This window comes from Agrilus planipennis, unplaced genomic scaffold, assembly GCF_000699045.2.
Source record: "Agrilus planipennis isolate EAB-ADULT unplaced genomic scaffold, Apla_2.0 scaffold71, whole genome shotgun sequence".
In the NCBI taxonomy this organism is placed as follows: domain Eukaryota; kingdom Metazoa; phylum Arthropoda; class Insecta; order Coleoptera; family Buprestidae; genus Agrilus; species Agrilus planipennis.
The window spans coordinates 899,743-913,065 of record NW_020439007.1 but is presented as its reverse complement, the minus strand read 5'-3'; the positions used below and the strand labels follow the sequence as shown (position 1 = coordinate 913,065).

Genomic DNA, 13,323 nt, shown 5'->3' with positions numbered 1-13,323 from the left:
TCTGTTCCGATGGGCCTACTGTCCTTGTTTCGCACCCGTACAGCGCCGTGCTCCAAACATACATTTTTAACAATCTTTTTTAAATTTCGGAATTAACCGTTCGCGAACATAGAAGTGACTACGTTTTATTGAAAGCGACTCGACCCTGCGCTATCCTCTGCTTTATATCCCGACTTCTGCTTCTGCCCTGACTTACGGTACACACCAACTTAAATATAGTAAAAGCGTTAAGTTAGAAGCTGACGTAATTTATCTAGAGAACTTCATATAAAAAAATTGGTTTTCATAAATTATCAATTTGTTCAAAAACCTAGATCACAATTGAGTACATGAAGTGTGTCCTGCGTTACAAATGTACGATATTAAGCAAGAAAAACGTTATTTATATGCATGTATATTCTGTATGCATACAGGTGATGATTATTATAGATTGATTATTAATAACGAAAATGCGCTGTCTTAGATGTATAATCTGGAGCCATGGTAATTTGGTGATACCCTAATGTCAGGGCCAACGTTGTAAAATTTTTACTACGATGAATGCGATCCAGGCAACTGATATTGACCGTTGGTGGTTATGATCTAAAGGGTGGTGTTGTGGATTCTTCTGTTATTCAGAAGATACAGAAGGTGAGCAAATAATGGTAAAACGAATTTAGATCGCTAAGTAGTCTTACCTTTTGGTAATCAGCCAATTGGTTATCAAACTTTTTTACTGCATCTTTTCTAATGATTNACAAAATCTAAATACCTCTTTTGAAAGATAATGTAATATACATTAGCACAAAATCAAATATTCAGGTAATTGTAAATAATATTAAATTATACCAACAAAATATTAATTGAATAAAAACTTAACCTTTAATTATTTCAGTATCTTACACAAAAATGCGATAAATTAATAAAAAACGATGAAAAAGAAATAACATTGTACTGCATGGGTTCAGCAATTCAACGAGGTATTTTACTAGCATTGAAACTTTGTGATGAGCATCCTTTTTTGACAAATTCAGTTAACACATATACTACCAAAGTTAATGGTAAGTAATAATTTCCCACCAGTTTTAATTTACTTTTATAAACTCACATTACTGAAAGACTGGTATTAGAAACTATAATTGTTATAAATTTTAGAACTTGTGATACCAACTACCGACGAAGAAGATTTTGAAACCCAAAGCCGCAATAATTCTACTGTATGCATTCTTTTAACTCGAAATAATCCGCTGGAGCCCTCAACAGCTTCATAAGCAAAATGTTCTTCACAATAGAAGAAATAGTGAGATGGCTTGGTTTAACCGTTTTCGAAATATGGTTGAATCTAATTGCTCTGGTGGTATTTTCAATTCTATTGGCGCTCAAATTTGACCCTACAACGGCAGTCTATCATTGCAGTTGGTGGACAATCTTTTTGCCATTGTTTGCTAGTGATGCGCTAAATGCATACTTCTGCATAATAATTTTTATTCGCATGCAACTGGAAAGTTCCTTGAAAGGGGCTCTCTTAAGGGTTAGTTGGTCTGCAACATTTCTGTTTATGACATTTTTGTTCAAGTTTTTCTTGTGCAAAAAACTGATGGGCCAAGTTAGTTTGGATTATAACGAAATATTCACCCCACTGTATATTCTATTGCAGTTAGTGGCTATTAGAGCCTGTCAACAGACATAATTCTTTTGGGCATTTTGTAGATAAAGAATAAAGTCAGTTCTGTATTTATAATATTAGAGGTAGTTTAAGTGTAAATCAAAAACCAAATGTAAATATTGAAAAAATTAATTGAATTAATCATTGACATTTTTTATATCAGTTACTTCCTTCTTATTAAATAAAAAATGTTTGATGTACTTAGTTTTTTCTTTACTTATAATCAATACTCCTGATGAGGTACTAGAGTAGGTACTCAATAGTATGTCGCATGCACATTTGTTTCTATATATAAAGGTTTAGTTTGTTCACGGTACACAGTGATCTAGCTGTTTACATAATGGGGTAGTACACACAGCATTACAAGTTATAAGAAAGAGACATACAGACAAAAGTCTAGCTATACGTTTTTGTTTTCCCTTTTGGATATGGGCCCAAGAAATGGTAAATGAGGAATAGTTTACAAATTAAATATATATTTATTAATTTGTCTCGTTTGTTATTCAGCAGTATAAAAAGTTATTTAGTTTTCATTTTTTTCTTTTTCTTTCCAATACTATTAATGCCCTTTTTACATTTCGCTTGTAATTCCTCGTGATTAACCTTAGGGCAGTCCCTTTTCTTGTGACCCTTTTCTTTGCAGTGAAAACATTCCTAAAATTGTATTTTCTTTTTACCTGTTTCTTAATTTGTATTACAGAAGAAAGCCTTATTCACCTGTGAAAATTCAATATCTCCGCATTTATGATCGGGCTGTGCGCATCTATTACATTTTTCACAATGTTTCCAACTTGGTTTAACGCATCTATCGCAAGAATCGCAATGTTTGTATGTCCTCCCATCTTTTGATGTGCAAGAATTACACTTATTACAATGATTATTTTCAGATGAAATCCATCTTTTACAAACTTTACAGTATTTGTACCCTTCGTCTTTTGGTAACTCAATACAACTACAAAAAAATCTTATTCAAAACGTACTTATCCAAATATACCTTTAAATTAAATTTAATTAAAGGCTTTATGTGTGCTATAAAAGAAATAATTCAAGTACAACTTCTTTAGTAAAAAATACGAATTGAATAATATGTAGTTAGGCTGATGAAAACACTGTGGGTAAAATGATATAAAATGAAAAAACTGTTCCTTTATACCTAGGGTCAATATTGGTAAATATTCGTACTGGTGACCCATATTTTCGCCCCTTGTTTCCATGTTGAAATAAACTGTGATTGTCATAATCTACTTTATAATCCAACATTTTAAAGTTTGGCAAACTATTTGTTATATGAGGTTCCATAAAATAAGGAAATATCCAAATTACAGGAATATCTTTCATACTCTTAGTTAACATCTTGTACCTTTCATTGATGGTGTTTAAAGTGTGTACAATGGGTTCAACCCTTCCGCCAAAGGGAGGGTCCATGAAGATGACTAAGTCTTTACCCCTATCAAAGTTTTAATATTTTTTTGTTAAATAATAATAATAAAGTACACTGTATTACGCACTTATCTGTTTGAAGAAAGTCATCAAATATTTGTTTTGATTCAGGTAGGAAGAAGTTGTGATTAAATAAATTATACCAACCAAACTGAAGTGGACCAACAAAATCTAAATACCTCTTATCTATGTCCAGTAATAATACAGACATATCCTCGAAATTATTAGAAATAAATTCACTTATTCTTGGTGCCCCAATACATAAAACATTTCTACAGAAAAAATAATAATATATGCTATTTTCATTATAAAATAATACGAAAAGTACCTTAAATTATTTTTATGTAGTATATTAACTAGTGTTGATGTTGTGTTTTCGGTAAACAAAAATTGTGCCTCTTTTTTGTTTGATTCTAATGGATTTAGAAACTTTGATGGATTTAAAAACTTGTCGTCAGTAATGCCTTTTTCAAAGTTATGTTCTGTATGCAAATTTATAGATTTAGGAAGCAGAAGTTTAGAACAAGTATGGCAATAAACCCTTTCAGAACTGGGAAGATTTTTAATCTAGAAAACTGATGCTTTTAAACAGCTCAGTTATGATCCTATACAATTTACTTACAGTGTTTAAAATTTTAAATGATCTTTGATGATTAATGCCTTTAGTATACTTTTGAATTTCCTGATTCCAATAATCCTCTTTGGATTTATTCATCTTTTCATCTGCCCACAGGAAAAAAGAACAGTCTTTTCTATCCCTACATGCTGAACACGCAAAGAAATTCCGATTTTCTCCTTTGACGACGCGTGAAAACAATAATGTCGGACCATGAGGGCATTTAGGATTTAATCTCAAGTTACTAGAAATTACTTCTACTCCAGACATTGTAATAAATTCGAATTGCTTACACCTCCACTTGTTTTGCACAGTTGTTTAGGATCATTTTAGGTTAGAATATATTTGTTGGTTATGTTGTTTAAGTGACATATGCACTTCTATGATATGTAATTTCATTGATATAAACCAAACCATATGAGAAGTATACAGGGTGTTTACAGATTAAATTCATTGTCAGACAAGTCCACATTGGGACTTACTTGGACTAATAAGCAGAATTTAATAATATATATCTGTATTTTTATAACGCTAAAAAACTGTATTTTTTTAAATGCAGATCAACCCTAGGAAAAAAGTAGTAGATTTGGGGGTGTGATTATATCTACATATGTACTAAAGAATTTCAAAAGGTTTAAATTTTTGACAAGTACTTTCAGTAAGTATTATAACACTTGCAAAAAAGTGCGAAAAAAAATTCAGAAGCAGCATTACAAATATAACGTATATTCTTGTGTAATTTCCAAACAAAATTGTTTTTAACTTTGAAAAAATTAAAAAAACTATTTTATGTATACCGTAAACTGTATTTATTTTTGAATAAGTATGTGTAAAGATGGAAATTGGTAAATAGTTTTACCTACGAAATACGCGATCTTGGTTTCTAAATTATAGCAGTAAAAAGTATTCTAACATTGTTTTTTTCTTAATTATAAATAGGATAATGCATGTAAAAGTTTTATATGTTGATTTTGAAATATTCGATCGAAGCTGCATGCGCGAATACATTGCGCTATTTAATTTAACCCCAGCACAGGGATGGAATAAAAGAATTTGAATAAGTTAAGTTAAGCAACTAAAAACAAAAATATTGCAAAATGTTCTCGTTCACAAAGTTAGTTATTTTCATCATGTATGTACATAGTCGGGGTATTTTGGGTCGAGAATACAATTTAAAAACCCAATTTTTGAAGAAGAAAAATAGTTTTCATGTATTTTACACTAGAAGATTAGGTCATTTGGCATGAAGTATGCATCCCAATATACACTCTCTATATGCATGATGCATATACATAGATTGTTCACGTAAACAAGTCAAATTGGTGCTTTCCCATTTGTTTTTAAGTCTACTTATGCTTTCATTGTATTTTGAAGTAAGAAAAATGTAAATAAACAAGTATTATTAGGAAAATAAATTCTAATTCCTTGAACTTAATTAATAGTGTAGAAGAAATTGTACATTTCAACTATAAAAATATTCACGATTACGCCTCTGTACTGGGAACCCTCTTTTTGTTCGCATGCTCCATTATAGAGCTTGAAAGCTTCAACGAAAGCGGTGCTTTGATAAAGCTTTGTATAACATCGCGATCCAAAAGTACATGCATAAAAATACAAGAACATTTCGATCTGTTTAATTAAAGTTTTGCATTCAACTGATACCTATTAATAATACGTAATCGGAAGTGATGGTTATGCAAATTTAAAAAAGAATAATTAAAAATTAGTTGCTCCAAATTCTAATACAAAATGTTAAAAGAAAGTGTGTGTATGAGAGTCTTTTGTTGACACTGATTGCTTTTTTAATTATTCAGGTAAGCACTTTTTTCTTTCACGAATCTCATTAGCAGAGTTGAATGAAAGTGTTTTACACAACATAAATATTTTTTGTTTTTATCATGAATTATTGAATAATGTACAAAATAAAAATATCTGTCTCGTTACATTTTAATCAATTTGTATTTTTCAATTTATTATTTTTAGCTACCTGCAAGATTTAGCAAATTGTTGATATATAATGTTACAAAGAAATTAAATTACTATGTTATTTTAATAAATGTTCTATTTTAAAATCATTTGAATAAAATTTTTATATCTTGAATATTATTTACTTGCTAAAATAATTGTTTTATATGAGTTATGAAAAACTAAAAGAATAAATAAATAAAAGTAGAATGTTTCCCTAATTATTTACGATTCTTTTCACTTAATTAGGCAAAGATTAATTAATTACGTTTTAACTTTCAAATTAATTTGCAGAATGTTTTCGGAAATATTCCTAATGTCGTTATGCCTAGTGCTTGGAGAAAGTTCTTGCCGGTTGCAAAATCCTAATTGCAAAAACTACAAAAAATGCAACACGTTTGATTTTTCATGCGACAAATCAGAGGAATGTGTTAATTATGACAAACAAACCGAATATTGTTCCCGTAAGTTATTGTAAAATTCTGAATACAGCTTGTAAGACATATAGGGCTGGTTAGAAGCAGAAACAGGAGTAAAAAGGGGTAGAAAAAGAGGGATGTCTAGATTAGATTATTGTTGGGATTTGGGTTTAAGAAGGAGCGTGTCCAAGTATTTTTTAGGCTGAATATTTTGTGATCATGATTCTACAATTATTTAATTATTTCTAAGTAGTGTCTAGGTACTCTAATCGAAGACTAAATAGACCCAAACAATTGTACATACATTTTATTAAAGTGAACATTTAAAAGTAATTGTGTTATTATATGTATGTATTTCTTTATTTAAATAATGTTTCACAAAGAATTTTTAAATACATATTATAATTTTTAATGTAGTCGTAAGTTAAATTTTTAAATTCTAATTCATAGATAATTAAGTAATTAAAGTCAAATTTTCCTAGCTAGGACCGTCTAAATGATGGAAACAATTATGACTACGAAATAGAGAAAATTCGAGTTAAGAATAATTTTATGTATTACTTTTGTTAAGCCTATCTCTACAAGAGTTTATCGGGCAAATTAAGTACTTCATGTGTGTTGTCTTTTCCGACTGTTCCGAAGAAAATTAATAGAAATTCGAATTAGAGACAATTTATAATGTCGAATTTCGAATTAGAAAAAAATTCGGGTTAATGAAATGGTAAATTTTGAGTTTTAGAATTCGAAATTAATATAAAACAGTACGTACCTATGTCAAAAGAACAAAAAAATAATTTGAATTAGAAAAAAAAGTTTTCGAGTTACTGAAGGTGGACTGTATTATTTTATTGATACCTAACATTAATTTGTACCTATGTAATCGTAAGATTTAATGTTTTTATTTGCAGCGTGTAATGCAACTTATTTTGGTGAAGTTGGTCATACCTACGAGTTAACTATCAAAAGACCGATAAGTAGCAAAATGCCCTTTTTGTGTTTTTTAAATTTTACAGCTGCGGGCGGCACTTATGGAGACTTAGTTCAGGTAGGACAATTATACCTAGCGTTTCTTTTTTACAGCGCACATATTTTTCTGAGTGGTACAGTTTAATAAAAATTAAATAAAATATCTTCTATAATAAGTATGTAGAGGTAGCTCAGAATTCCATGAGCCTTGACTTTGTATTCTACGCTTACACAATTCCGTCCTTTCTCTAATTCCTATATTTTTACTTCTAAAATGATGTTATACTGTTTATCCGGGTACCATCTGGAACTTTATTCTTGGTTGAATAGCGAGACACATCATTAACAGACTAGTCAATACGAATGTAACAATCTTCGCCTCTCGCGCATGTGAAGGCCCATGAGATTTTGAACTAACTGTACTAATAAAGAAAAATCGCTCTAATGTAACATTATCCTTCGAAATGGGCCAAAGAATTAGCCCCAGAATCGAATAACGACCCATCAAAGGGACAAATTTGCATTTAAGTGATTTTTCTTATTTATTTTATAGTTCGTTTCCTCTTTAACTATAAAAAAACTTTGTAGCTCAATTTTGAGTCATTTGCCGTTGGAAATTTCGAGTCTTTCACAATGGACGGTTGTCCTAATGGGTTCATGACAATAAGAGAATCAGACAGACCTATAACAGGAAAGTGGTGCGGAAGCGCGTGGGGTTACACCGTTTATTACAGCGAAACATCCAGCGTCAATATTACATTATTTTTGAAACATTTTCATCAGCAGGTTTGTCCCATTTACTTCGCAAAACTCACCAACGTAACTTATACTTTATTTGATATTCTACCATTTTAAAGTATGGTAATATAAGCACAAAAATGGTTTTGTAGAATCCCGATTCCCAATTCGAATTTAAATTGTCTTATAAATTTTTACGAGTTAGAGAAGCCCGCCTCAGATATGGAAATTTCACACAAAAATCGTATAGGGGAAAATTGCAAAAGAACACCTACTGCGATCGCCTCCTCGAAGGTACTCGTACATAATATGATAAAGTCAAGAAGGCGGAAAGAATTTTCGATAAAATTTTACAGGTTGCAGCCGGCGTCAGTGTAAAATACAATCACCAAACTATCCAGGAATTTATCCTCGGAACGTAACATGCCATTACAGGATAAGGGAGAGGCAGCCGCCCCCCGGAAAACACGCTCTTGTCGCTATTAGGCAAATCAACACTCAAAATAAAGAAAATGGTTTCAAAATTGAATCTGGTGACAATTTTCGGTAACAAGCGAAAACACACCGAGAAATAATGCAGTTAATAAAGATCATTTTTTAGAATATGGGATCAATGTGACGTGATACAAGAGTTTATAGAAGTCAGGGACGGACTTAATAAAAATTCATCTTTATTGGCTCATTTTTGTACCATCAATACAATCCCGGAAATTGTAGGTAGCGGACCTGAACTCCTGGTGACGTTTCATACATCTCCATACGGAAATCCATTTCATCCACTTCCGCTTTCTCATTTACCTGGATTTGAATTCGAAATTGAGGCAAGAAAATAAAAAACAGGCTTTAAGTAATAGATATTCCAAAAATACTGATGAAGTTTGAAAACTATAGAATAAATAGTAAACAATAGATTCATTTGACTACCCTCAAAATCATGTAAATTGGCAGCTATTATTTTCATAGTGCAACGAATCGTTATTAACGGAATTCGCTTATAATGACTGCGCATATAATCACAATCTATTTGCTATATCGCAGCTATATCAGATAGTTTGGTTTTCACAGACAAAAGTATATAATATATATATATATCCACCAGTCCGTTTTAAATGACTCTGGTTAAAATAGAGAACCGCTTGTAGTGACATATCATTCGTAAATAAACTTGGTTACAATAATATCGACCATGGGCCTACAGAAGGGTTTTTTGCTGTAGAATATTTTGTTCATTCATAATGTCATTCTAATTTCTGAAGAAATTGGATTTCTGGATGAAATCAACATGACGGATCATGGTGGCGTCGAAAGTGTTCGATGTTTCGTCTCCTATCACATGGGGCATCTTCAGGAACTTCACGTTGTCGATGCAGGAGTAGCAATGGTCAAGATCCCACATCGACATTTTTGATGCCACCATGTTCTATATCATGGTGATTTCATCAATAAGCCGCGGGTTACAATCCGGGAACCTATTTCTTCAGAAGACAACCATGAAAGCCTAAACCAACTTCTAATTTCGATAATCCCGCAGATCTTCTATGTAGAGAAGGAATCATCTGAGTACATCGAAGACGGAAAAAAATTTGGTTACAATGATATCGACCATGGGCCTACAGAAGGGTTTTTTGCTGTAGAATATTTTGTTCATTCATAATGTCATTCTAATTTCTGAAGAAATTGGATTTCTGGATGAAATCAATATGACGGATCATGGTGGCGTCGAAAGTGTTCGATGTTTCGTCTCCTATCACAAGGGGCGTCTTCAGGAATATCACGCAGGAGTAGCAATGTTGAAGATCTCACATCGACATTTTTGATGCCACCATGATCCGTCATGGTAATTTCATCAATAAGACGCGGTTAGAATCCGGGATTTTAGTTTCTTCAGAAGAAAAACCGCGAAAGCCTAAGTGGACTTCTAATTTCGATAATCCCGCAGATCTTCTACGTAGAAAAGGAATCATCTCAGTACATCGAAGACGGAAAGAAATGCGAGTTCATATTGACTCCGATAGACAATTCGTCAGGTTTTCTTCAGAGTCCTAGGCATTCGTTGCCACCAAACACCACCTGTCATTACCACTTCAAAGGTCAGAAACACGAGGTCATTTGGATAACGTTCATTAAATATTACGTGGCCGGCGAAAAGGTCGGTAACTTCGGCTACGACGATTGCAACGTCGAACTGCAACTGTGGGACGGTGACTTCGGGGAGAGTGGAAAGTCGAAACAAAAAAACGCCCTTATTAGTCGTTTCTGCAAGGACGAAAAACCGAAACTCTGCGACCATTCGCTATTGAGAAATGCCACGAGAACCACACGTCCGTGTGAAATGCACGAAAGCTACATATCATCCGGTTCAGAACTTTCCATAAGCTTCTCTAATCGATACGGCAACGTGCTGCTTCCGGTCCAGTTCCTTCTCAAATACGAGTTCGTAGATCTGTTCCAAGAAGGCTATAATATGACCAGCACCTGCGACAGGGTCTTCCAAGGGGGAACTGGTAAATTCTCGTCCCCAAAGACAACCTTCCTTTACGGAAGGGGAGGCCAAGAGAACCTCAGGTGTTCCTACATGTTCGAATTTCCGGAAGATCACAGACTAAAACTGACCTTCACCAGGGCAACTCTAGGTCGAAATAAATGCCAGACAACTTATGATAAGGATAGAAATATACGTCATTGCACGTCTTTCAATAATAATAATAATTTATTTCAAGAGAGGGGTCATGGGAAGATCGAGGTCATTGAATATCCATGGTCCGACATAAGTGTTCCAATTTGGTGCATGTGCGAAAATTTCAGCGTAAATTTCGAGGTGACCACAAAAGTTGCCGAAAAAGTTGTTGTTGTTTTCACAGTAACGAACATGAGCGTGTCCGATGACTACAATGATTTTAACTTTGAAGGGACATACGAATATGTGCCTCTGCAATCGAAACTTTGTACTAGCTCGTATAAGACTCGTCGACTTCATGGTAAAAGCGGTGAAATTACAACAGTGAATATGGATTTCAACAATTCGATGGACAAATGCGTTCATCAACCGTGGCTGATAGAGCCCGGCGATTCTTACAAAAATTTCCTGTATTTAAAAATAAGAGGTTTAGAAATGCACAATTCGACGAAATGTTGGACTGATAACAGGATTTTGGTCTACTCCCCAGTTTATACTGATTACGTTCATGTTATATGTCCAGCTCCGAGCGGTGAGGATTCCAGTTATGTTGAACTGTTTTCTGAAGGATGGTCTTCGTTAGACACTGTGTTCATGCAAACAAAAACGTCGAAAAGTTTTATTGTCGAATTTTTGCAGAAACAGCCCGGGGAGTTTCTTGTTAATTGGTTGGAAGTGTCGAGAAATCCAGCACTCAATCTCCCCACTTCCTTATTCGTTACCAAGAATCCAGATTGTCCACACAGGTGAGTTACTAAATGCCAAAATATTTCAAATGCGGAGATCTATAATTATGCCAAAACTTTAAAAATATCCTACAAAATTTTCTCCACTATGTCAGAATATATTTTAGCAGAAGTTGCGCCACAATTGAAAGTTTTAGGCTCCAATATGCCCAATGCGGAAAATATAGCTTTCAGAAAAACTATTACAACCCTAAAATAATTCGAAGTGGTCTGTATTCTGTCGAAACTGCCAGACGCGGATCGCGATTTCGATCTTTTTGAACACAGACCAACTTTTGCCTGCTATCTTAACAGTGCGTTTTAGAAAATTCTACAAATGGCGTAGTAAACGCCATCTGTAGTACGATGCTACATTTTAGGATTACGTATGCTCCAACAAGGTCCACTTGTGTGGATATCTACTTGCTGAAAACGAATCCCGCGGCGTAGCCAACCTCAACGTGATATGCACGTTAGCTTCATCGAATAAAATAATTCGAAGTGGTCTGTATTTACTACGCCATTTGTAGTATTTTCTAAAACGCACTGTTAAGACAGCAGGCAAAAGTTGGTCCGTGTTCTGTCGGAGCTGCCTGCGACGCGCTGATGAGATCCAAAAAGATCGAAATCGCGATCCGCGTCTGGCAGTTTCGATAGAATACAGTTTAGTTGTAATAGTCACCTTTGTACAATGATATGTAATAACCATCGTATAGACCTACATATCTCCAGGATGATTTTCTTTTTTTGAGTCTAACTTTAACGGTCGTATTTTTTTATCTTCCTGGCGAAAATTATTAAATTTCAATCCTAAAATCTACATAATCCTTTATAATTTTCCCCATAACTGACGTATAGCGCCCTGTACATTACATCCAATATCTTCCAGCTGTCCTGAACTTGGCGCTTGTATAAGTTCCGATCTGTGGTGTGATGGATTGGTCCATTGTCCTTCAGGAAGTGACGAACAAGAAGTGAACTGTTCCATAAACAAAGGAAGATTCATTATCCAAGTTTTGACATCCTCGGCAGTGTTGGCGGGACTTTTAACGGCAATTTTCATAGTCGCGACGTTCATCTTTTGGAAGCGGTGGAAACGAGAAAAAAAGACTGCTATCACTTCCGTTACCGATCACACCTTTTTGGAATTCAAGACTGGATTTTGTTAGTCGATAAATAAGTGGAAAATTATATTAATCTATAACTAACTATTACAAAACGAACGCAGGAGAGGATTTCTAGAAGTCATTTCAAAGAAATACTTACAGGGTATCTTATTTTTCTTAAAATTAGTATTCTTATTATTAATTAAAGGTAAAAGTAATAGGAGAAACAGAGCAATAAATAACGGCGTAGTTTTAATGTAATCTTCTGTAAGGACTAATATTTTTAGCTAATTTTATTCCTTTTATTAAAATAGTAAAATGCTTAAATATTCCTATTTTTAAAATCATTTCCTTTAAAGGACTTGATGTCTATATTATAGCCACGTATAGTTCTTCAAATTTTGGCACCCTCTAGGTTTTTGTACGTAAATTTTTTTACCCAAAATTGACCTTGCTGCCCTAAAAGTTCCGTTACAAAATATATGTAAGTCCGTGTATACATGTAATGACCCCTTTGAAGTTGGTATGACAACGTTAGCAGCAGGCAAAAATACCCGGGAAACTTAAAATCCAATTTGCATGCTAACTTCGATTGAGAAATTGTAAAATCCTAGACAGCTAGAACCGGTATCATAATTGGTTGCTAATTAACCACCAATAATGTAGTACTACTATTAACAAGAGGGTTATAAATTTTATTTTCAAAATAGGCTTATTTTTAGGCAAAAAATTAGCTGCGACCCAGGAAACCCGAAAACTAGTTAGCAACTTCAAATCAGTTAGGAAAAGCGTGGACAACGGAGTCATTATTTAGCCGTTAACGATGTAAACTACCAACCGATTCAATTTTTGACGTGACAATGTCTTATAATTCGATGGGGCCGGCTGCACGCACGAAAAAACATGACTCATGCTGCGTTACCTCGCTCTGAGGCGTTCCATTTAAGGCTTGAAGTGCAAGCGAGAGCGCGGAACGAGCGACAAAGAGGCACAATCGGCCTCCGCGTTCGGCAGCGTTCGACATCT

General features: G+C 33.8%; 3 protein-coding genes across 4 annotated transcripts; 2 read left to right on the top strand and 1 right to left on the bottom strand.

Moving 5' to 3' along the window:
• The first annotated feature begins 880 nt into the window (after nucleotides 1-880).
• Nucleotides 881-1,757, top strand: LOC108732600 (transmembrane protein 203). The gene is made up of 2 exons (XM_018463484.2): nucleotides 881-1,040; nucleotides 1,135-1,757. Exon 2 carries the CDS (start codon nucleotides 1,256-1,258, stop codon nucleotides 1,667-1,669), a length of 414 nt encoding a protein of 137 aa, XP_018318986.1. The 5' UTR covers nucleotides 881-1,040; nucleotides 1,135-1,255; the 3' UTR covers nucleotides 1,670-1,757.
• Nucleotides 1,758-1,915: 158 nt separating this feature from the next.
• On the bottom strand, nucleotides 1,916-4,068 carry LOC108732598 (zinc finger CCHC domain-containing protein 4). Of its 2 annotated transcripts, XM_018463480.2 has the most exons (6): nucleotides 3,708-4,058; nucleotides 3,414-3,652; nucleotides 3,154-3,357; nucleotides 2,799-3,092; nucleotides 2,363-2,597; nucleotides 1,916-2,299 (listed from the first exon to the last, which is right to left on the bottom strand). In XM_018463480.2, exons 1-6 carry the CDS (start codon nucleotides 3,969-3,971, stop codon nucleotides 2,165-2,167), a joined length of 1,371 nt encoding a protein of 456 aa, XP_018318982.1. In that variant the 5' UTR covers nucleotides 3,972-4,058; the 3' UTR covers nucleotides 1,916-2,164. The 2 variants fall into 2 exon arrangements, with proteins under 2 accessions (XP_018318982.1, XP_018318984.1); XM_018463482.2 differs by lacking the exons at nucleotides 2,799-3,092; nucleotides 3,154-3,357; nucleotides 3,414-3,652 and having other exon boundaries at nucleotides 3,995-4,068.
• A 1,125-nt stretch (nucleotides 4,069-5,193) lies between these two features.
• LOC108732567 lies at nucleotides 5,194-13,194 on the top strand. The gene is made up of 9 exons (XM_025976099.1): nucleotides 5,194-5,515; nucleotides 5,961-6,130; nucleotides 6,994-7,130; nucleotides 7,640-7,837; nucleotides 7,942-8,083; nucleotides 8,146-8,335; nucleotides 8,391-8,610; nucleotides 9,729-11,212; nucleotides 12,081-13,194. The coding sequence occupies exons 2-9, from the start codon at nucleotides 5,962-5,964 to the stop codon at nucleotides 12,358-12,360; spliced, it is 2,820 nt and encodes a 939-aa protein (XP_025831884.1). The 5' UTR covers nucleotides 5,194-5,515; nucleotide 5,961; the 3' UTR covers nucleotides 12,361-13,194.
• Nucleotides 13,195-13,323: the final 129 nt, after the last annotated feature.

Excerpts from the sequence above, each read along its gene's own strand:
- LOC108732567 (XM_025976099.1), top strand. The coding sequence starts at position 5,962 with ATGTTTTCGGAAATATTCCTAATGTCGTTATGCCTAGTGCTTGGAGAA. Across the intron at positions 6,131-6,993 it reads ACAAACCGAATATTGTTCCC|CGTGTAATGCAACTTATTTT; the intron begins GTAAGTTATTGT and ends TTTTATTTGCAG. Across the intron at positions 8,611-9,728 it reads GATTTGAATTCGAAATTGAG|ATCTTCTACGTAGAAAAGGA; the intron begins GCAAGAAAATAA and ends ATAATCCCGCAG.
- LOC108732598 (XM_018463480.2), bottom strand. The coding sequence starts at position 3,971 with ATGTCTGGAGTAGAAGTAATTTCTAGTAACTTGAGATTAAATCCTAAA. Across the intron at positions 3,358-3,413 it reads CTACATAAAAATAATTTAAG|AAATGTTTTATGTATTGGGG; the intron begins GTACTTTTCGTA and ends TTTTTTCTGTAG. Across the intron at positions 2,598-2,798 it reads TTTACCAATATTGACCCTAG|TTGTATTGAGTTACCAAAAG; the intron begins GTATAAAGGAAC and ends ATTTTTTTGTAG.
- LOC108732600 (XM_018463484.2), top strand. The coding sequence starts at position 1,256 with ATGTTCTTCACAATAGAAGAAATAGTGAGATGGCTTGGTTTAACCGTT.